We start from the raw sequence: 25132 nt of genomic DNA, 5'->3' as shown, positions 1-25132 counted from the left end.
TTGACAGAAATCTAAATACATGCTGAATATCAAGTTATCCACATGCAATTTTCACTGATATTGTAAGATAATAAATGTTTCATAACATCTGACAGGAATTTACTTAATACAGTCACCCCTCACTATAAAGCACCTCGATATAGTGGAGTTCTTCATATAACATGGGTATCATCAAGGATCCCATATTGGGGATAGATTTAGTTTTGATATAGAACATGTACCAGTATAAAATGACCCCATTTAACAAAGGAACTTTTACATGACTCATTATATTAAAGTACCACTGTACTTAAAATCACAGTGAACCTTTATATATAATGATCCCTCAATATAACCCTGTTAAAGGGAACCAGACAAGAGTGATGTGTTATATATGAGGTCACTTTATATTGGGGTACATTATACAGTAATCCCTCAATACAACATTATTTAAGTTAACCATACAAGTGTGATGAGTTTTATGTGAGGCCATGCTATACTGGGATACATTATACATGCTATTACTGTTGCATACTATAATGGGATCAAATATCATACCTGTCTTATGAAAGGGACAGTGTTATACTGATGTGCCTTATAGAAAGGGAACACTGTATATATTCCAGTGATAGCATACACCCCACTGCCAACAGCATAGACTCAGATCTGCCACTGCATTATAGCCCAAGGTTCCTTTATGTTAACAATATCCACACATACTGGAATCTTGGTTATTAATTTAAATAAAAGGGTGTCATTTTAAGAATCACTTATTTGGCCCACACTCTGGAGAAAGTTGCCCATGCCTGGTCTAACCTGTTCATTTTACATTATAAGTAGAAAGAACTCTAGCACAGATCCTGATCTGCTGGTGTATTACACATTGGTGATAACTCAATATGGCACTGACAGATCTGGGTGTACTCAGTGCACTTGGATGAGCAACAAACACAGGAAAATATTGCATGATAAAACAAAGTTACCCTGCTGAACAAAATCATGGATTTGACAAATGAAATCCCAATTTTTTATTTAAAAAATCAATTGAATATGAAATGAATAAAGAAATTAAATTCTGAACTCAGATTGCTACCAAGAGAATAACAAGAAAAATTAAAACAACCCTAAATAATTTGTCTAATTTTATTGGAATCTCAAAGTGTTCATTTTCTAAATTGAATATCGCCTCATATGTCTTTATTGTGACAGCAGAAAGAAATAACTTTGAAAATTCAGCAAACATTCTGTCATTTTATTCACAAAAATGATTGATTGAAATGCATCAGGGAAGACAGTGATATGTAACATTCTCAAAACAAAAGAACTTTAAACATTCTTAAGGGATTTTATCAGAGTTTTTGGTTAAACAGTGTATATATTATTTTCACACAAATTACTATTTCAGCTTCTGTAGAATGTGATCCAAGCTATAGAAAAAAAGATTTACTTTCACTTACATGTAATGTACCAACAGATTAGAGTCTACCAACCATTTATGGAAAGAATACATGCCATAGACTCACATCTACTGTCACAGTCCAGTAATGTACCAACAGATTAGAGTCTACCTACTATTTATGGAAAGAATGCATGCCATTGACTAACATCTACTGTCACAGTCCAGTAATGTACCAACAGATTAGAGTCTACCAATCATTTATGGAAAGAGTACATGCCATAGACTCACATCTGCTGGCACCGTCCAGTAATGTACCAACAGATTAAAGTCTACCAACCATTTATGGAAAGAATACATGCCATGGACTCACATCTACTGTCACAGTCCAGTAATGTAACAACAGATTAGAGTCTACCAACTATTTATGAAAAGAGTACATGCCATAGACTCACATCTACTGTCACAGACCAGTAATGTACCAACAGATTAGGGTCTACCAACCATTTATGGAAAAAATACGTCATAGACTCAAATCTACTGTCACAGTGCAGTAATGTACCAACAGATTAGGGTCTACCAATCATTTATGGAAATAATGCATGCCATAGACTCACATCTACTGTCACAGTCCAGTATTGTACCAACAGATTAGGGTCTACCAATCATTTATGGAAAGAATACATGCCATAGACTCACATCTACTGTCACAGTCCATCAATTTGCTAACATATTAGGGTCTACCAATCATTTATGGAAAGAATGCATGCCATAGACTCACATCTACTGTCACAGTCCATCAATTTGCTAACATATTAGGGTCTATCAATCATTTATATAAATAATACATGTCATAGACTCAAATGTACTGTCACAATCCAGTAATGTACCAACAGATTAGAGTATAACAATCATTATGGAAAGAATGCATGTCATAGATTCACATCTGCTGTCACAGTCCAGTAATGTACCAACAGATTAGAGTCTACCAATCATTTATAGAAAGAATGCATGCAATAGACTCACATCTACTGTCACAGTCCAGCAAAATGCCAAAAGATTAGGGTCTACCAATCATTAATGGAAAGAATACATGCCACAGACTCAAATCTACTGTCACAGTCAGTAATGTGCCAACAGATTAGGGTCTACCAATCATTTATGGAAAGAATGCGTGCCATAGACTCAAATCTAGTGTCACAGTCCAGTAATGTACCAACATATTAGGGTCCACCAATCATTTATGGAAAGAATGCATCTTGGTATGAAGTTTGCACTGTTGGATTACAGTCTTGGTATTAAGTTTGCTTAATTGTTAGGATGTCTGCATCTTTTTTAATTCAGATCTCCACATTTATGCCAAGTGTTAGCAAACAATTACTGAAATAATGCTATTACAAGAAAATGGATTTGGTCTGAATGATTCGAAGTACATAGAAATGGATGACAATATAATCTTTGAGAGATATGTATATAATTAGTCAATATTTTATCATGCTTTTTGCATTTTGTTTTGTTTTTTACCTAACAAATCCACAACACAAAGTACCTATAAATATGATTTTTTTAACCAAAGCACAACATTTTATATCTGGAAACTTAAAGCAATAAACAGTATGAAAAAAATGTGTACTCACCATAATTATTTAATCCATTGTGTTTGCATTAAACATCAAATTGCACAATTACTGTGACTGAGATATTGCAGTTAATAAATATGAATTTTTCCTAATTGGAAATATGTATTTGTGCAATGAATTAGTGAATAATCAAATCAATTTTGATAAATGTTACAAATTATTAAGGATTTATTATAATACAGTATAACTATATCAAAGAAAGCATTAGTTACCATTGAATTAAACTAAACTGATGAGTTTGTTAACTTTCTATTATCACTAACACATCCTCACTGAAATATTTTGAAACCACATTAGGACTTTTCACAATTAAATAAACACATCAATTATTTATTATTTATAACTTACTTTAATTTTAAACTCATTGATGTAGCAAATTTAAAAATTGTTATAAATCATTATTATTGGAATTTTCAATATTTTACTGGACAATAATTTCCCGTGAAGAGAAAAATGAACTGATACCTATTGGAGTTGATGGTGGTGTGGGGTCTGGTTCAGGGATAATTGTTGGTCCAAAATTTGGCATCTCCGCCTTTTCTCGTTCTGCCTGAAGATGTCTCTTTCTGCAAAAAATTATTTATTAAAGATTTAGATTTTGTTTTGCTTGTTTCAATTATGATAGAGTTCAACACAGGGAAGATATATTCATCAGTCAGCACTACTTACTTACATTCAAATTGAAAGGAAATATTATTCAAAAGGCGAAGACCCCATTGAAATAAAAAAAAATTTCAACAAGGGTCAGATTGAACATGGCTGCCATCGTGGAAAATTGCTCCACAATGAGATCTGATTGGCTGTTTGTTCTATGATACTACCTGACACAGTTATCAACAAAGCTGGTAACGCCTGACATCTGATTAATTGACCTTATGCCAGAAGGTAGATCGCTCCGCCTACCGAACACGTGACCTGACAACCTCTTAACCTCCGACAAACATTCTGTGAAAATCGTGGGCGTGATAACATTAAAAGATTCATCAGACGATATTGATGAGCAATATTTGGCATATGAAACAGCATTGAGACAGAGACAGAAAGCGAGAGCATTTATCCATCGCTTGCACTTCTCTAAGTTATGCCGGTATGCGGAGAACTCGCCCCATGGAGAACTCGCCCCCACGTATCTGGAGAAGTCGCCCCAGACTGGTTGCAGAAGTCGCCCCAATTGGTTGGAGATGTCATCCCAAAACTTGTCACCCAAATAACCTTCTTATAACAGAATCAAGTCATCTTTTACGTGAGTCATATATATATATATTTTTATATATATGCTATCACAAAAGAGATATTAACTAAATTAAAGCAATATCATAGTAATATTTATAAGGACGAAATTAAGTCTGTATATAATCTAATGCTGGGGTGGGCAAACTACTGCCCACAGGCTGCATGTGGCCCGCCAAGAGCTTTCATGCGGCCTGCCAAGGGTTTTCATGTGGCCTAGGAACAAGTCATCATTCACACAGACTCTGTTTATGTTACTCTGTTTATGAAATAAATGTGCTTCTTTTGAAGTTTAAGTTTTCAAATATTAACAACATATTAACAACTGAAAATTAATTAGATGTTATTTAGAAAAACCTTTTGTTTTGCTATTTCAAATATTAATTACTTTACTTAATGAACTATGCAGCCTGTGACAAGGTGTAAATTTGTGTATGCAGCACTTGCACTGGAAAGTTTGCCCACCTCTGAATGACGACAGTATAGTGATTAAAAAGGATGATAAGTCAAGCACTATTATTATTGTGAATCAAGATGATTATGTTAAAGAAGTTGAACGTCAATTAGAAATTAAATAAAAAATTTCAACATGCATTAATGAGATCGCTAAAAATAATAATTCTGTATGTGAGGAATTTGATACTTTCCCTCTTAACATACGTACACCTCAATTCTACATATTATCCAAAACTCATACAAATCCTGACCATAATTTACCTTTAAATTTTCCAGGATGACCCATTAGATCAGGTTGTAATTCATATACTGAAAACCTATCCAAATTTATTGATAGTGTTTTACAACCTTTAATGAAATCACTTCCTTCATACATTAAAAATACAACTACTTTCATTAAAAAGTCAAAGTCTATTCCACATCTATCTGATAATTTCAATCCTGGTATCACTAGCTGTAACATCACTATATTCCAACATTCCGCATGCAGATGGTATTGAATCGTGCAAATATTTTCTTGATAAAAATCCTAATAATAGCACACTATCTAGCGAAGATATCTGTAAAATAATAAAAACTTATCTTGGAAAATAATTATTTTCAATTTAATAATATGAATTACATACAAATAACGGGTATTAATATGGCTCCTTCATACTCTTCCCTTTCATGGGTAAATTAGAAAAGGATTTTATTCAAAATGAAAAGTTTAATCCATCTCTTTGGTTCAGATTTTTAGATGACATATTTATGAACTGAAAGCATTCAAATGAAGAACTTAAAAAAATTATTGATATACAACAGCCGAATCGATATCAACAGAAGCAGCTTGTCGGAGGAAAATGGCAGAGGTAAACAGTGCCTGGAGGTGTGTATAATAGTGCTTGCTGATTAGTCAATCGAGCAGAATGATTGACAACTGGCAATAGATCAATTGTCTAACATTGCTAACTGGCTGATACTCCATACACCACGGGACCAGCCAATGGGCTTGCTGGAGAAGGGTAGATAACTATGATGTGCTTACATGACCAATTACAGTTCTCATAAGATATGGTAAATTGGCATCTAAGAATGCAGAGACAGCTACTGATACATGATATTCATACACAATACTCCCTCAATATAAGACACCTTACTATAATACCATACCTTTTATAAAGTGGATATTGTCATAGATCTTATTTATAATTTAACAGTAGTATTAAATATGTAATACCCCAGTATAAGGTAACCTCACCTGTAAGATGGTCCACAGTTATGTCTCCCATAACCAGCACTATAGTGAGGAAATATTGTATATTCCAGTTACCACTGATTGTCATGAATAAAGTATTTTTGATTGATCTTGTAGTAATGTATCTTAGTTATATCTTATAGATACACTTCTTTTATGTTTCTTAAAAATATATTTGATTGTATCTTAGTTCTATCTTATAGATACACTTCATTTATGTTTCTTAAAAATATATTTGATTGTATCTTAGTTCTATCTTATAGGTACAGTTCATTTATTTTCATTAAACATCTATATGGTTGTATCTTAGTTCTTTCCTATAGATACAGTTCATTTATTTCATTAAACATTTATATGGTTGTATCTTAATTCTTTCTTATAGATACAGTTCATTTATTTTCATTAATAATATACTTGGTTGTATCTTTGTTCTGTCTCATGTATTTGATTGTAGCATTGTTATAATTAATTAACATTATATTTTTGCAGTATTTTTAGTTACATTTGATTACCAACAGCAGCTTATCTTCAAGGTCCAATTAATACTATCCAGAAAGACCACCTGTCTTAAGAAACCTGTATTCATCTAATTCCTCAACTTGAGTGTACACTCAGATTTAGTCCTCAGCAGTAAAGAAATCAATAGATATACAAGAGATCTGAAAGTTGTAATTTATTCAATTTAATAATGTTATTAAATATTTGAAGTAGTTTGATGACATTTAAACAAGTATGATCAAATCTCCTGAGGGACGATATTTTGTTGGCATAAGGGATCATCTTCCCAAACAAGTACTACTGTATACAAAATAACTTGTAAAATGGCCAAATAAAGGGTTAAGTAATTTTTCATATAATTTTCATTTCATGTTAAATAATTAGCATTACATTACTCTTTGGTCAGAGGACTGCTGTGGGTCATTGGAATTAAGCATTTATAATATCTACTTTTTGGTCAGAGGACTGCTGTGGGTCATTGTTAGCCCTAACAGTAGCTTATAACTGTCTTTTTTTAGTATAACAGTTTGTATCACTAAATAAAACTATCTAATCTTTTTTGTTGTGAAAACAATCCAATACATGAACTTTCATCATTTGTCTTAAAAGAAGCAATTTCTTCACATCATTCCTTTATTTTATATTTGAACTTTCATTCACATGATACGAGTTAGGTCCATTTACCCAAAAGAACTAAATGGAATTATTTTGCTGATCGAGTACAGAAACAGACATTTTTAATAACTGTATTCCAAAAAATTATAAATTAGGCAAATTGCTACCGATGAGAAGATTTTATGTTGTTAATTACTTACCTCCAAATGAAGAGTAGCATTGCAAAAACAAGAATGAGGATGATGAAGACGATAATGACTCCAATGATGACTGGCACATGATTTGTAGGAGGGGCTGCTGTAATGGCACTCCTGGCTGTAATAATAATAATAATAACAACAACAACAACAACAACAATAATAATAATAATAATAGTAATTTGTTTAAACAATTTCATGCTATGGCTCTAATAATTGTCAGAATTGCAAATACTGTCATTAATTTTTCTGAATGATTTCATTCATATCACATCACTATTACTAGTTCTGATACTTCTACTATTGCTGATGTTACTATTACTATTCCTACTTCTATTGATTCTACCACTACTGTTGCTGCTACTATTGTTGCTATCACTATTACTACTAACACTACTGGAAGCTATTACTAATATAAATATTACTGTTGTTACTATTACTACTAATACTACTGTTGTTACTATTACTACTAATACTACTACTGTCACTATTACTACTAATACTACTGTTGTTACTATTACTACTAATACTACTGTTGTTACTATTACTACTAATACTACTGTTGTTACTACTACTACTAATACTACTGTTGATACTACTACTACTAATACTACTGTTCTTACTATTACTACTAATACTACTACTGTCACTATTACTACTAATATTACTGTTGTTACTATTACTACTAATACTACTGTTGTTACTATTACTACTAATACTACTTTTGATACTACTACTACTAATACTACTGGAAGCTGTTACCATTACTAATATTAATATTACTGTTGTTACTATTACTATTAATTTAATACTACTGTTCTTAGTGCTACTTCTAATACTACTCCAAGTTGTTACTAATGCTACACTTAATAATGTTGTTACTGCTACTACTACTACTAACACTACTGCAAGTTGTTATTATTACTACTCCTAATACTAATGTTGCTACTAATACTACTGGAAGCTGTTACTATTACTAACATTAATATTAATGTTGTTACTATTACTACTAATACTGCTTTTTTACTATTACTACACTTAATAATATTCTTGTTACTACTACTACTAATACTACTGCTCTTAGTACTACTACTAATACTACTGCTGTTACAACTAATAATACTACTGCAAGTTGTTACTATTACTACTCTTAATACTAATGTTACTATTTCTACTACTGCTACTACTCTTTATGCTACTAATTATAATGCTATATTACTATCACTACTATAACAACTACTACAACTACTACTATGTCTTCAGTTAGCAGGAATCACTTTATCATTTTACAAAGTGTCAATAATATTAATATATTATTATGATTATTATTCCAGATATGATTAATAAGATGGTAGGCAGTCTATAAGAATCATGATCATGTAGAAATCCCTTTTTAGACAATGTTGATAAAAGCTAGATTAAGCACATATTAAAAGCAATAACTAAATTTAGATAATTGACTGGCATGCTACTGTTGTAGTAATAATTCTTTATCAAATCTACCTGTAACAACAAAAAAAAAAAAACTTACCAACAAAAGCTCGCTCTGCCCTAGAAAAGGAATGTCTTATGGTCTGTAAAATGATAAAGAAAATCAATCAAATAAGGAATTAATGACTTACTCACCAAACCAACTGAATATAAGTAGCACACATGGTTTTATAACCCCAGATCCTGAGGGAAAAAGTGATCAGTATCACACCTGAGTGTTCTTAATTTAAGGTACACCATATTGCATCTTCAGTATCACATCTGAATGTTCTTATTTTAAAGAGCAATGTATTGTGTTCAGTATCACACCTGAGTGTTCTCATTTAAAGAGTACAGTATTGTGATCAGTATCACACCTGAGCATTCTCAATTTAAAGTGTACAGTATAGCATCTTCAGTATCACACCTGAGTGTTCTCAAAGTGCACATTATTGTCTGTTCAGTATCACACCCAAGTGTTCACATTTTAAAATACACTGTATTGCATCTTCAGTATCACACACAAGTGTTCTCATTTCAAGGTGCACATTATTATGTGTTCATTATTACACCTGAGTGTTTTCATTTTAAAGTGCACAGTATTGTGTGTTCAGTATCACACCTGACTGATCTCATTTTTATGCACAGTATTATGTTTAGTCTCACACCTGAGTGTTGTCATAAATAGTACAATATTAAAAGTCACATTATCCGGACAGCAGGCCGACCAGTCCTAACAGTAACTTCTTAATGCTGAGCATGTAGCAAGGCAGCTGTTAGTACCATTTTTATAAATGTTAGGTATGACTCTGCCGGGGCTCACCTCCCACATATCTGGCAGACACTCTAACCATTAGACTACCGAAGTGGTCTATCCATTCTGTAATATATCTAATAATCTGTCCATTCTGTAATCTATCTATTCTGTATTATGTTCATTCTGTGGCATGTTCAGTAATATGTCCATTCTGTAATATTTCCAATAATCTGTCCTTTTCGTAATATGTCCAATAATCTGTCATTTCTGTAATATTTCCAATAATCTGTCCTTTCCGTAATATGTCCAATATCTGTCATTTCTGTAATATGTCCAATAATCTATCCTTTCTGTAATATGTTCAATAATCTGTCCATTCTGTGATTTATCCATTCTGTAGTATGTCCATTCTGTGGTATGTCCAATAATCTATCCATTTTTTAATCTATCCATTCTGTATTATGCCTATTCTGTGATATGTCCAATAATCTGTCCATTTTGTAAAATGTCCAATAATCTGTCCATTCTGTAATCTATTCTATAATATGTGTTTGTGTGTGTGTGATTTAGATTTTTAATATAACTTTAACAATTTTTCAGTCATATCACTACGATGTCTGCAGTGTGACAGTTTATAGTGATATCTAGCACTGGGGCATCATGCTGCAGATATGTAGCATGATGTCCCACCCAGTCACATTATCCTGACACCAGGCCAACCAGTCCTAACACTAACCTCTTAATGCTGAGCACCAAGCGATGCAGCTGTAAGTGCCATTTTTGTAAGTCTTTGGTATGACTCGGCCGGGTTCAAACCCACGACCTCCTGCATCCGAGGTGGAAGCTCTAACCACTAGGCCACCAAAGTGGTCTTCTATAATAAGTCAGTTCTGTAATCTGTCCATTCTCTAAAATGTCCAATAATCTGTCTATTCTGTAATCTCAGTGTTACAAAAACAAATTATCATTTAATGAACTGTGTGACAAATAGTTACCAATGTATTCATATATGAACCTACATACCAATATATTTTATGCATGCTTCAAAAAGCATTCACAATGGTACTAAAACAAATTCTTTTCATATCATATATGGTATGGACATTTCTGTGCATCTGGACATGGTTATATTTTACTATGGTATTTTCACTTCCTAAGTGAATTAATTGTAGATAAGTTTTGTAATTCTGGCTGGTGGCCAATATAGCTAAATTAAATGCACAGTTCATGCTTTATAAAGTAACTACTTAAACCTTTGAAAATGTAAATATAATATGTACTTGCTTGTAAGTCGAGTCCAACTGCAAACAAAACAGAGCCTGATCTGCCATCACATTATACACTGGTGGGATCAGGGTCTATGTCATTTGTTCCATTCATTACCCCTAAGAAACTAAATATCCAGATCTGCCAGTGCATTATACGATGGCTAATCTGGGTCTGTGCAGTTTACAGTTGGACTCATAAGCTTATGTACAAATTGTACCAAACAATTTATCAATGAATTCATTTCTTAATCTCTAAAATATATTATTTCATTAATACATGTATCTGTAATGAAAGATGAAATTTTTAAAAAATCCCCATCATATAATTGATAGTTTGTATGACTAACTGTATGTAAATCTCAGTTAAAACCAACCATATATACTCAATTATAGGTCAAGTCTAACTAAGCAACACAGAACCTGTGTCTTCCAAGCATGTTTCTCCCAAGATAACCCCATACTTGATGATGTAACCATCCTCCATTTTTACCAAAGTAATGCAAGTTTTTTATCATAGAAAGCTTTTTCTTATATTTAGCCAATTCCTCAGTTTTAACAAATATTCCTGCCAGGCATGGCCCCTGGGCTAAATATAGGATACACACTGTTGGTACTGACATATATGTTGCCTAGGCTAAATATTAGATAAGGACTATTGGTAATTTACAGATAAATAATATATATATATATATATATATATATATATATATATATATATATATATATATATATATATATATATATATATATATATATATATATATTTGTATGTGTGCATAAACTGTGCCATTTATAATTTCTTCATTATGTCTGCTAAAGGTCAATCCAAAGTTCATTTGCATTTTTCATTATTGTATATCTCAAAGAATGAAGGAAAACAGTTCACAAAAATGAGCAGTCTCACTATATAACCTACTTAGCACAAATTTATAATTGAAAAATGTGCAAGTTATAGATAACATTTTTAAATTTTAAATCTATATATACTTACACCATCCACTTCTGAGAATGCTCCAAACCAAATTCCATAGGTCTGATCAGTGCGCAGGGGAGCATTGTAGAATCCGCTATATGTGCCGTTATCTCCAACAATGAATTCTCCCTTGGCAATATCTTTGTCAAGCTGAGCTGCCACGTAAGCGTTTCCTCCCTCTTTTTCTGCCGTATAAAAGTCTGCGAGTGTGTTCAAGATTGGATCTGGAAGGCTGTGTCGTACTCTTTTACTCTCTGGTAATATCTCAACAATGATTCTATAAAAACTATGGAAGAAAAAAGAAAATGTTGAAATGTATTGTCAGCAGACAATAAAGATTGCCTGCACATATTTATTCAGACATAAAATATTCCTTTTGATAAGGTGATCAGGATATATGCTCATATCCATTGAATGACTGTAAATTAGCATTGTCCAGTAAACTCACTTCAACATAAAAGTGTACAGCAGACATGTGCAACTTCCTTCAGGGCATGTGTCAGATAAGCAATTTTCAAAGCCACACCCTATGATGTAAATAAGTGGATTAAGCACAGCAACTTTGATAACAATGTATAGTGCTCATCAGAAAAATGTATAGTACTCAGCAGGACAATAGAAAGTACTCATCAAGACAAGGTATAGTACTCATCAAGACAATGTATAGCACTCATTAGAACAATGTAAAGTACTCAACAAAGCAACATACAGTACTCATCAGAACAATCTATAGTACTGATAAGATTAAGGAATAATACTCAGAAAAAATGTATAATACTCAAAAAAATGTATAGCACTCATTAGAAATACACAGTACGCATCAGAACAATGCATAGTACTCATCAGGACAACGTATAGTACTCATCAGAGAAAGTATATAACTCATCAGGACAATGTATAGTATTCATCAGGACAATGTATAGTACTCATCAAGACTATAGTAATCATCAGGACAATATACTGTACTCATCATAACAAGGTATAGAACTCATCAGAATAATCTATAGTACTCATCAGGACAATGTATAGTACTCATCAGAACAAGGTATATAACTCATCAGAATAATGTATATTACTCATCAGGACAATGTATAGTGCTCATCAAGACAATGTATAGTATGTATCAGGACAATGTATAGTACTCATCAGAACAATGTACAGGACTCATCAGGACAAAGTATAGCACTCATCATGACAATATATATTACTCATCAAGACAATATATAGTATTCATCAGGACAATATATAGTACTCAGCAGAATAAAACATAATACTCATCAGAACAATGTATAATACTCATCAAAACAATGTATATTACACATCAGTACAAGATATAATAATCACAAATATATAGTACTCATCAGGACAAGGCATAGTACTCATCAAGACAATGTATAGTACTCATCAGAACAAGGTATAGTATTCATCAGGACAATGTATAATACTCATAAGGACAATGTATAGTACTCAGTAGAACAAAGAATAGTACTCATCAGGACAATGTATAGTACTCATCAAGACAATGTATAGTATGCATCAGGACAATGTATAGTAGTTATCAGAACAATGTACAGGACTCATCAGGACAAGGTATAGTACTCATCAGGACAAGGTATAGCACTCATCATGACAATATATATTACTCATCAAGACAATATATAGTATTCATCAGGACAATATATAGTACTCAGCAGAACAATACATAGTACAAATCAGAATAATGTATAATACTCATTAAAACAATGTATATTACACATCAGTACAAGATAGAATACTCAAAAATATATAGTACTCAATATATAGTACTCATCAGGACAAGGTACAGTACTCATCAAGACAATGTATAGTACTCATCAGAACAAGGTATAGTATTCATCAGGACAATATATAATACTCATAAGGACAATATATAGTATTCAGTAGAACAAAGAATAGTACTAATCAGGACAATGTATAGTAACCATCAGGACAAGGTATAGTACTCATCAGGACAATATATAGTACTCATCATGACAATGTATAGTACTCATCAGGAACAAATCAAATTTCATGATTGAACAAGCAAGAGCATCCAAATAATTCACCTAAGCATACAAAAGTGTATGATGTCACTGAAGCATGAAGAAAATGTCACAGTGACCAACCTTTGATATCAAAGTGAAGTGCTCCTTTGGATACATGCATATATCTATGTCCATGATGGTATAAAAACATATGTGCATATATATATATATATATATATATATATATATATATATATATATATATATATATATATATATATATATATATATATATATATATATATATATATATATATATATCCATGATGGTATAAAAAAACATACATGCATATATCTATGTCCATGATGGTATAAAAACATACATGCATATATATATGTCCATGATGGTGGTATAAAAAACATATATGCATATATCTTTGTCCATGATGGTATAAAAAAGTGTTCAGGCACTGGTAGGCTATGGTTTCAATGATCTTGACATATGGGCAAAACAGTTGGTCTTGAATGAAACTTAATGTGCAGAAACCATTATTTTCTCATCATACTTGCAATAACAATGACCTCTGACCTTTAGAATCTAGAGGTTTCTTTATTAACCTACAAGTACAAGCCATCCACACAGTTTGGCCAAGAAACATACTAAAGAACAAAAGTTTATTTGCAAAACCAATATTTTATTGAGCCAGAATGGCATTTTGACCCCAAAAATCAAAACATCTTTTATTCTTTAAATGCAAGCCCACCACAACATTTAGTCAAGATACATGGTCTAAAACTAAAGCTATTATGCAAATACATTTTTCTTCTTTCAGTGACAATAACCATGATCTTCTGGCACCAAATTCTGCAGTTTTCTTTCTTACACAAAATGTAAGTCACTCATCCACATTTGTGTAAGTACATGGTCAATAACTGAAAATAACTGAAAATTTTGTGCACAGACATTTTCTTCTTTCAGCCACAGTGACCATAACCTTCATCCTTTTCAATCCAAAATCAACAGGCTTTTTCTTTAACTAGAGTTCAAGCCATTCACAAAACCTGAGATATTAACTTACATAACTGCAAATGCAACAGTATCAGAGACAATGACTTTCATGACAACAAAGGCAATAGTATTTGACACATTGACTTTCATGACTGCAAAGGCAATATTATCTGAGATATTGACTTTCATGACTGCAAAGGCAATATTATCTGAGATATTGACTTTCATGACTGCAAAGGCAATAGTATCTGAGACATTGACTTTCATGACAGGAAAGGCAATAGTATTTGACATATTAACTTACATGACTGCAAAGGCAATAGTATCTGAGACATTGGCTTAAACAAAAGGGTGAACATTTGCAAACAACAATAATGATGATGTTGATGCTACTGATGATGACACCATTGCTCTCCTATATTTCAAACTATGAAAAATACAATGTCCTGACTTTTTATATACATGTATAAAGGTACAAAATTTCATTCTGAAGCAATAAAGGACCAAATTTATTTTCTTGTCCAGTTTTTGGTAGTTCTGAATTGTTCAAGGTTGCAGAGAAGATAATGCTTTCCACAGGGACTAAGTCGGTCATTTGAATAATGCAGAGTATTGGAGTGATTGATGTTTTGAGTTCCCGAAGCTTTACTATATTTTATTCCTGTGTATTTATTAGGTAGTAATGTATGGACATGCTGGAACTTTACTGCACTCCATACAAGGTACAATTTGTATCTATAAATACCCTTTCTATAGCTACAAAGACAAAATTATAATTCTTCAAAGCTCTGATCTTTCTGTACAAACATTAAATTCCCCACATTTTCTACAGTACAAACCTAAATAACATGATACTTAAAATGAAAAAATGATCACTAATTTTAGATCAATTTGTTTTGTCAAGATATTTGCAAAGAACAAATGCTTTACATCAATAATACAGTCTTGTGAAGATAAGGCAAAATCAGTACAAATATTACTCACCTGATGCTTTTGTCATCAACTGGCTTCAGCTCAATGGTCACTGTGGATTCAGTCACTTGCAGAATGGTGGGAGCAGGGGGATCAACTGGTTCTAGAGAAAGTGACCAAAATATATTGCATACATGTACCATATGTACTCACTTATAAGTCAGGTCAAACTGCAAACAACAAAGATCCTGAGATACTGTTACATCATGATCTGGCAGATCAGATCTATGGTGTGTGTTCTACTGATTACTTCTATTAAGCTGCATATATCCTGGGCTCTATGCTGTGTGTTCTACTGATTACTTCTATTAAACTGCTTAGATTCTGGGGTCTATGTTGTGTGTTCTACTGATTACTTCTATTAAACTGCATAGATCATGGGGTCTATGTTGCTTATTCTACTGATTACTTCTATTAAACTGCATAGATTCTGGGGTCTATGTTGTGTGTTCTACTGATTACTTCTATTAAACTGCTTAGATCCTGGGGTCTATGTTGTTTGTTCTACTGATTACTTCTTTTAAACTGCATAGATCGTGGGGTCTATGTTGTGTGTTCTACTGATTACTTCTATTAAACTGCTTAGATCCTGGGGTCTATGTTGTTTGTTCTACTGATTACTTCTTTTAAACTGCATAGATCGTGGGGTCTATGTTGTGTGTTCTACTGATTACTTCTATTAAACTGCTTAGATCCTGGGGTCTGTGTTGTTTGTTCTACTGATTACTTCTTTTAAACTGCATAGATCGTGGGGTCTATGTTGTGTGTTCTACTGATTACTTCTATTAAACTGCTTAGATCCTGGGGTCTATGTTGTTTGTTCTACTGATTACTTCTTTTAAACTGCATAGATCGTGGGGTCTATGTTGTGTGTTCTACTGATTACTTCTATTAAACTCCTTAGATCCTGGGGTCTATGTTGTTTGTTCTACTGATTACTTCTGTTAAACTGCATAGATCATGGGGTCTATGTTGTGTGTTCTACTGATTACTTCTATTAAACTGCATAGATGATGGGGTCTATGTTGCTTATTCTACTGATTACTTCTATTAAAATGCATAGATTCTGGGGTCTATGTTGTGTGTTCTATGGATTACTTCTATTAAACTGCTTAGATCCTGGGGTCTATGTTGTTTGTTCTACTGATTACTTCTTTTAAACTGCATAGATTCTGGGGTCTATGTTGTGTGTTCTACTGATTACTTCTATTAAACTGCTTAGATCCTGGGGTCTATGTTGTTTGTTCTACTGATTACTTCTTTTAAACTGCATAGATCGTGGGGTCTATGTTGCTTATTCTACTGATTACTTATTTTAAACTGCTTAGATCCTGGGGTCTTTGTTGTTTGTTCTACTGATTACTTCTAATAAGCTGCATAGATCCTGGGGTCAATGTTGTGTGTTCTACTGATTACTTCTATTAAGCTGCATAGATCCTGGGGTCAATGTTGTTTGTTCTACTGATTACTTCTAATAAACTGATATGATCCTGGGGTTTATGCTGTGTATTCTACTGATTACTTCTATGGTGTGTGTTCTACTGATTACTTCTATTAAACTGCATAGATCATGGGGTCTTTGTTATCTGTTGTACTGCTTATTTATATTAAGCTGCCTAGATCCTGGGATCTATGTTGCTTGTTCTACTGATTACTTCTATTAAACTGCATAGATCCTGGGGTCTATGTTGTTTGTTCTACTGATTACTTCCATTAAGCTGCATAGATCCTGGGGTCTTTGTTGTTTGTTCTACTGATTACTTCTATTAAACAGCATAGATCCCGGGGTCTATGTTGTTTGTTCTACTGATTACTTCTATTAAACTGCTTAGATCCTGGGGTCTTTGTTGTTTGTTCTACTGATTACTTCTATTAAACTGCTTAGATCCTGGGGTCTTTGTTGTTTGTTCTACTGATTACTTCTATTAAACAGCATAGATCCTGGGGTCTATGTTGTGTGTTCTACTGATTAATTCTATTAAGCTGCATATATCCTGGGGTCTATGTTGTTTGTTCTACTGATTACTTCTAATAAACTGCATAGATACTGGGGTCTATATTGTGTGTTCTACTGATTACTTCTATTAAGCTGCATATATCCTGGGGTCTTTGTTGTTTGTTCTACTGATTACTTCTATCAAACAGCATAGATCCTGGCGTCTATGTTGTGTGTTCTACTGATTACTTCTATTAAGCTGCATATATCCTGGGGTCTATATTGTTTGTTCTACTGATTACTTGTAATAAACTGATATGACCCTGGGGTCTATGTTGTGTATTCTACTGATTACTTCTATGGTGTGTGTTCTACTGATTACGTCTATTAAACTGCATAGATCCTGGGGTCCATGTTGTTTGTTCTCCTGATTACTTCTATCAAACTGCATAGATCATGTGGTCTATGTTATTTGTTTTAATGATTATTTATATTAAGCTGCCTAGATCCTGGGATCTATGTTGTTTGTTCTACTGATTACTTCTATCAAACTGCATAGATCATGGGGTCTATGTTGTGTGTTCTACTGATTACTTCTATTAAGCTGCATATATCCTGGGGTCTTTGTTGTTTGTTCTACTGATTACTTCTATCAAACAGCATAGATCCTGGTGTCTATGTTGTGTGTTCTACTGATTACTTCTATTAAGCTGCATATATCCTGGGGTCTATGTTGTTTGTTCTACTGATTACTTGTAATAAACTGATATGACCCTGGGGTCTATGTTGTGTATTCTACTGATTACTTCTATGGTGTGTGTTCTACTGATTACGTCTATTAAACTGCATAGATCCTGGGGTCCATGTTGTTTGTTCTCCTGATTACTTCTATCAAACTGCATAGATCATGGGGTCTATGTTATTTGTTTTAATGATTATTTATATTAAGCTGCCTAGATCCTGGGATCTATGTTGTTTGTTCTACTGATTACTTCTATCAAACTGCATAGATCATGGGGTCTATGTTATTTGTTTTAATGATTATTTATATTAAGCTGCCTAGATCCTGGGGTCTATGTTGCTTATTCTACTGATTACCTCTATTAAACTGCACAGGTCCTGGGGTCTATGTTGTGTGTTCTATTGATTACTTCCATTAAACTGCATGGATCCTAGGGTCTATGTTGTGTGTTCTACTGATTACTTCTATTAAACTGCATAGATCCTGGGGTCAATGTTGTTTGTTCTACTGATTACTTCTAATAAACTGATATGACCCTGGGGTCTATGTTGTTTGTTCTACCTGATTACTTCTATTAAACTGCATAGATCCTGGGGTCTATGTTGTGTGTTCTACTGATTACCTCTATTAAACTGCATAGATCCTGGGGTCTATGTTGTGTGTTTTACTGATTACTTCTATTAAGCTGCATAGATCATGGGGTCTGTATTGTGTGTTCTACTGATTACTTCTATGTTGTGTGTTCTACTGATTACTTCTTTTAAACTGCATAGATCCTGGGGTCTATGTTGTGTGTTCTACTGATTACTTCTATTAAACTGCATAGATCCTGGGGTCTATGTTATGTGTTTTACTGATTACTTCTATTAAGCTGCATAGATCAAGGGGTCTATATTGTGTGTTCTACTGATTATTTCTATGGTGTGTGTTCTACTGATTACTTCTATTAAGCTGCATAGATCCTGTGGTCTTTCTTGTTTGTTGTACTGATTACTTCTATTAAGCTGCATATATCCTGGGGATTTTGTTGTTTGTTCTACTGATTACTTCTATTAAACTGATATGATCCTGGGGTCTTTGTTGTTTGTTCTACTGATTACTTCTAATAAACTGATATGATCCTGGGGTCTATGTTGTGTATTCTACTGATTACTTCTATGTTGTTTGTTCTCCTGATTACTTCTATTAAACTGCATAGATCGTGGGGTCTATGTTATTTGTTGTAATGATTATTTATATTAAGCTGCCTAGATCCTGGGATCTATGTTGTTTGTTCTATTGATTACTTCTATTAAGCTGCATAGATCCTGTGGTCTATGTTGTTTGTTCTACTGATTACTTCTATTAAGTTGCCTAGATCCTGGGGTCTATGTTGTGTGTTCTACTGATTACTTCTATTAAACTGCATAGATGCTGGGGTCTATGTTGTTTGCAGTTGGATCTGACTTATAAGAGAGAACTTATGGTACATGTGATAGCTCCAAGATTTTTCAGAAGTCTTCTGAACTTGAGCTACATTTACCTTGGAATGTAATCTGTCATCATTATACAAAGAGTTCAAACTGAAATTATTTTGCCAGATTTTAACCAAATCTAGATACATTGTAGTTGCATGGATCAAAAAGGGTCCCCACCAACTAATTGCTTGGTTGGACCTTCAACAAAAAAATTGTGGTGGGACACCAAATTAAGAAAAAAATGGGGATTCAGAGGCTAAAACTCCTCCCAATGATAATATAGAATGCTGAAAATCTAACTTCTTTAAAATCCCATCAATGTAAAAGGTGCATGATAAATTTATTTCAAATTCAACAATTCTTCATAAATTTATGTGCAGAAACCAAAGTTTGGTGTATATCAAATAAGTAGTTATGCATTATTGTAAACGATAATATGGAAAGCTGGAAATGAAATTATTTAAAGGTCTCACTAATATAAAGCAGAATGCCAAATTTAGTTGAAATCCCTGGTAACACAATGCTGCGGAAACAAAAATCGAAAGGATGGGTAATCAGGAGCCATAACTCCTGTAAATAATGTCATGGATGCTAGAAATCATTAGGGGCCATAACTCCTGTAAATGATGTCTTGGGATGCTAGAAATCAAACTCATTCAAGGTTTTATCACTACAAGGAGCATGCTAAAAATACCAATATTAAACAGCATTATCCTGAAGAAACCAAATTTAGAAGGAAGGGAAATCGTGATTCATAACTTCTTAAAATGATATTGTAGAACAGAGGTAATCAAGATTCCATTGATATAAAACCATATGCCATATAGTTCAAATCCAACAATTCTTTGCACAAAAAAGTCTGAAAGATGGACACTGTGGCAAGTTTAATTCCTGCAGCAGAATGCTGGAAGTCAGATTCATTCATATTTTTATCAATATAAAACAGCATGTCAAAATTAGTACAAATCCAATAAAATTGTATACTGTAACAACCAAAGTGGACAGGAAATTAGGTGCCATAACTCCTCTAAATAACTGGAAATACAACTTTTTTCAGGTCTCATCAACATTATGTTGAATGCCAAATTTGGTTAAAATTCAATGATTCCCAGTTATCTTACTGAAATCAAACTGCTGACAGAACAACGTGAATACTGTAGAGCTCCACTGACAGAAGTGACAGGGCTCCAATCATTTCATCTAGTCAGGTTTTAATAACGTCTAAGATTAATATCACGTCTTTTTACCCTGCTACTCTACTACGATAAATTCTCAGCATGACCATAAGTAAATAAATGGTATGTTGTCGTCGTAAAGTCTCATCAAATTTGTCCCCAGATCTCCCCAAGATAGTAAAACCCTGATCATTACATTTTTGCTCATCATTGATTGACTGAAGGATTAACTTATCAATGGATCAATTGATTGAGCATTTGACTTAATGGTTAAATTATATGTTTATATTCACTTTATCATTTATTTTGTTCATCTCTCATCATGTTGAATAGCTTTACCTGCTGGGAGTGTCCACACAACCAAAGCCTCCCTGGGTCCCTCTCCTTTAGCTGTGGTAGCATTAATAGTGCAGTGGTATGGTACACCAGACACCAGTCCAGTCACTACATACTCAAACACATTGGAGCGTATCCTACTTTCAATGGCATCTTTTCCTGCAGGCTGTCTTAGATTAGTTTCTGATTCAAGGCAAGATAACTACAATGGAGGGAATCATGTGCTATTTCATAAGTGAACACGTAAAAACAACTTGTCTAATTTTAAACTGTAATGTTAAAATTGTACAGAGCAGTCCATGACCCTATGTATAGTGCAGACTGAGACCCATCTATATTTATTACAAACATCACTATAAGATCATGATATGAAGTCTTAGTTCTTTCCTAAAAGTCTCTTTGATGATGCTGTGCTTTTCAACATACATTTAATTAGGTTATGTTTACAACAAAATTGAACATTTCAAACAGATATAATGAAATCTATTTTGATTATGTATTTTAGATGTCACAAATTTAAAATAAATATTTAATGAACAGAAATGTTTCTTATGAAAATGGTTCCCTTCATCTCTCACCAATCAATATATTATTGAAGAAATATACAAAAGTATATGTAAAAATAAATACATGGTAAACAACAATGTTTTTAAAACTTACTGAATAAAACAAAATTTCACCATTGGGATGATTTGGAATTCGCCACTGAAAAGTGATTGATGTCTGTGTTCTTGTTGTGTTTCGGAATGATGACACTGCTCCTGGAACTAAATTTAAAAGAAAAGGAAAAATATGTATGCATGACAGGAAATGACAATAATATTGTGTGCCATTGTTACTTTTTATGATCAATTTAGCAAAACTAATTTGTAATTTTAATAGCTCTGTTGTCTGTATGAACATTAATGACATAATATTTGTTTTTCATTGACATAGGAAACAAGTAATTCTCCAAAACTGTAAGCAATCATATATCATGACAATGACTTCTGTTTTGTCATACTGGGTTATCTTGGTGCTGTTACCATCAAATGCAAAACTTAAAGAAAATAAAGATATTAACAGACTATGATAATTCAGTTCCTTATCTTTTTTCAACAGTATATATATATATATATATATATATATATATATATATATATATATATATATATATATATATATATATATATATATATATATATATATATATATATATATATATATATATATATATATGTATATATATATATATCCCATCAACTGTATAAACAAACCCACTTAAGTTTTTGAAAGACTGGGGGATATTATTCAATTAAAAGACTAAAATCAAATCTAGCCCCCTAGATTCTTTTGACAGAAAATCTCTTGATCTTATTTGTCGATAAAGAAGACTTTATTCTATCTGACATTTTAGTTTGGGGAATAATTTATCTTGTGATCAAGTGGCAAAAGAGAGAGAAATATCCTGGTTGAAGATTTTCAGAATGAATGAATAGAATCGTTAAATGGTACCATCTACATACATACATACAACCTAGAAACATGCCATTATTTAATTAGTAGAGAATATTTGGCTCCTAACTTTTCATTTCTGGAATAGATCCTGCATATGTCAAAATTTTCACTTGGATTATTAATGGGATATCTGCAGTAAAGAGATCAAAACTGGAAACAGACATTAATGTTGTAGAATGTTGAAAATTTGAAAATGAATCCTGAATGAGGAACATTGTGCAGCTTAATACATAAATTAATAAATTAAAAAAATATTTAAAAAAACTGTCAGTATAAAAAGAAATGTAATGGTAAATTAGAAGAAAAAAAAGGTTTTCCATATAGAAATATATCAGATAAGAAAACTATATTTCAAGTTCATAATACTGTAGTATTAGCCATCTAGACATCATAAAAAGTATTCTGAAGAAGAAAAACATGTCTATATGACTTTCTGTTTAGGAAGAGTAATAATAAATACCCCATGTTTATATGACTTTCTGTTTAGGAAGAGTAATAATAAATACCCCATGTCTATATGACCTTCTCTTCATGAAGAGTAGTAATAAATACCCCATATCTATATGACTTTCTGTTTATGAAAAGTAATAATAAATACCCCATGTCTATATGACTTTCTGCTTCTGAAGAGTAATAATAAATACCCCATGTCTATATGACTTCCTGTTTATGAAAAGTAATAATAAATACCCCTTGTCTATATAGCTTTCTGCTTATGAAGAGTAATAATAAATACCCCATGTCTTATATGACTTTCTGTTTATGAAGAATATTAATTAAAAAAGCCATGTCCTTATGACTTTCTCTTTATGAAGAGTAATAATAAATACCCCATGTCTATATTACTTTCTGTTTATGAAGAATATTAATTAAAAAAGCCATGTCTATCTGACTTTCTGTTTATGAAGAGTAAAAATAAATACCCCATGTCTATATGACTTTCTGCTAATGAAGAGTAATAATAAATACCCCATGTCTATATGACTTTCTGCTAATGAAGAGTAATAATAAATACCCCATGTATATATGACTTTCTGTTCATGAAGAGTAATAATAAAAAACCATGAATATATGAATTTCTGTTTATAAAGAATAGTAATAATATAAAACCATGAATATATGAATTTCTGTTCATGAAGAGTAATAATAAAAAAAAACATGTCTATATGATTTTCTGTTTATGAAGAGTACAGTAATACCTCGAACATTCGCGAGGTTAGGTTCCAGAACCAGTCGTGGATCAGGAGGAATGGCGAATGTTTGGTACGAGTCACTAAAAATGCTAATAAATGCTTATTTCTAGGGTTTAAACCCTAAATAGGACCCAAATCATGCTCCCAAAGCACTTTAATTTCATTTAAAAGCTGGCTTAATACATTACCCTTAAAAAGAGAAATAAATGGTTGATGTAAAAATAGAGTACAGTATCGCCTAATGGGTATTTGCCACACTAGCGCATTTACAGTATGGTATACTAATATTACCCCTATACTAATTCATTGGCTGCCATTTTCTTTTGCACTCACAGTAAGGTAAAACCAAGTAACGAATGGGACTGTAAACTTAATGACTGACGTTTTCTTTGTCATTGTCAGGAAGGTAAACTAGGTAAACTTCATATGTCACAGAAGTCATATAACGAAGGTCCAATTCAATAAAATAAAGAAAACATGTACATAGAGGGTACAGGTATTCAATCAATTTAAAATTACGTAAAGACGCACAGAGAAAAAATAAGTTGTAAAAATATGTATGCGCGCTAACTACAAGAAAGGAAGAGAGAGAGAGAACAAAAATACATATGCACATTAAAAATATTTAATTTAAAAAAACGGTAGTATGAGTACTCACCAATGATGAATATTGATTGAAGATAATGATGATGATGAATTAGTTGTGCAGTACAATGAAAATTTCGCGAATCCGTGAATTCGCGAATCCAGAAAAGCGAATGCACAAGGTATTACTGTAATAATAAATACCCCATGTCTATATGACTTTCTGTTTATGAAAAGTAATAATAAATACCCCATGTCTATATGACTTTCTGTTTATGAAAAGTAATAATAAATACCCCATGTCTATATGACTTTCTGTTCATGAAGAGTAATAGTAAATACCCCATGTCTATATGACTTTCTGCTTCTGAAGAGTAATAATAAATACCCCATGTCTATATGACTTTCCGTTTATGAAGAGTAATAATAAATACCCCATGTCTATATGACTTTCCGTTTATGAAGAGTAATAATAAATACCCCATGTCTATATGACTTTCCGTTTATGAAG

The 25132-nt window shown here is 32.5% G+C and overlaps 1 protein-coding gene across 1 annotated transcript in view; it reads right to left on the bottom strand.

The window, feature by feature from the left end:
* LOC149807833 (receptor-type tyrosine-protein phosphatase mu-like) overlaps positions 1-25132 on the bottom strand; it is a 411639-nt gene that overhangs the window by 48194 nt on the left and 338313 nt on the right. The window contains exons 12-18 of the mRNA XM_089971230.1: positions 22007-22113; positions 21350-21548; positions 15713-15803; positions 11735-12002; positions 8780-8822; positions 7252-7366; positions 3481-3581 (exon numbers count right to left, since the gene is read on the bottom strand). Coding sequence (XP_089827356.1) covers positions 3481-3581; positions 7252-7366; positions 8780-8822; positions 11735-12002; positions 15713-15803; positions 21350-21548; positions 22007-22113 — 924 coding nt within the window. The remainder of the gene's footprint in view (positions 1-3480; positions 3582-7251; positions 7367-8779; positions 8823-11734; positions 12003-15712; positions 15804-21349; positions 21549-22006; positions 22114-25132) is intronic.

This window comes from Sinohyriopsis cumingii, chromosome 1, assembly GCF_028554795.1.
Source record: "Sinohyriopsis cumingii isolate HCF-2022 chromosome 1, ASM2855479v2, whole genome shotgun sequence".
NCBI lineage: Eukaryota > Metazoa > Mollusca > Bivalvia > Unionida > Unionidae > Sinohyriopsis > Sinohyriopsis cumingii.
Note: the sequence above shows the minus strand (reverse complement) of the source record. Positions and strands in the feature narration are given on the sequence as shown.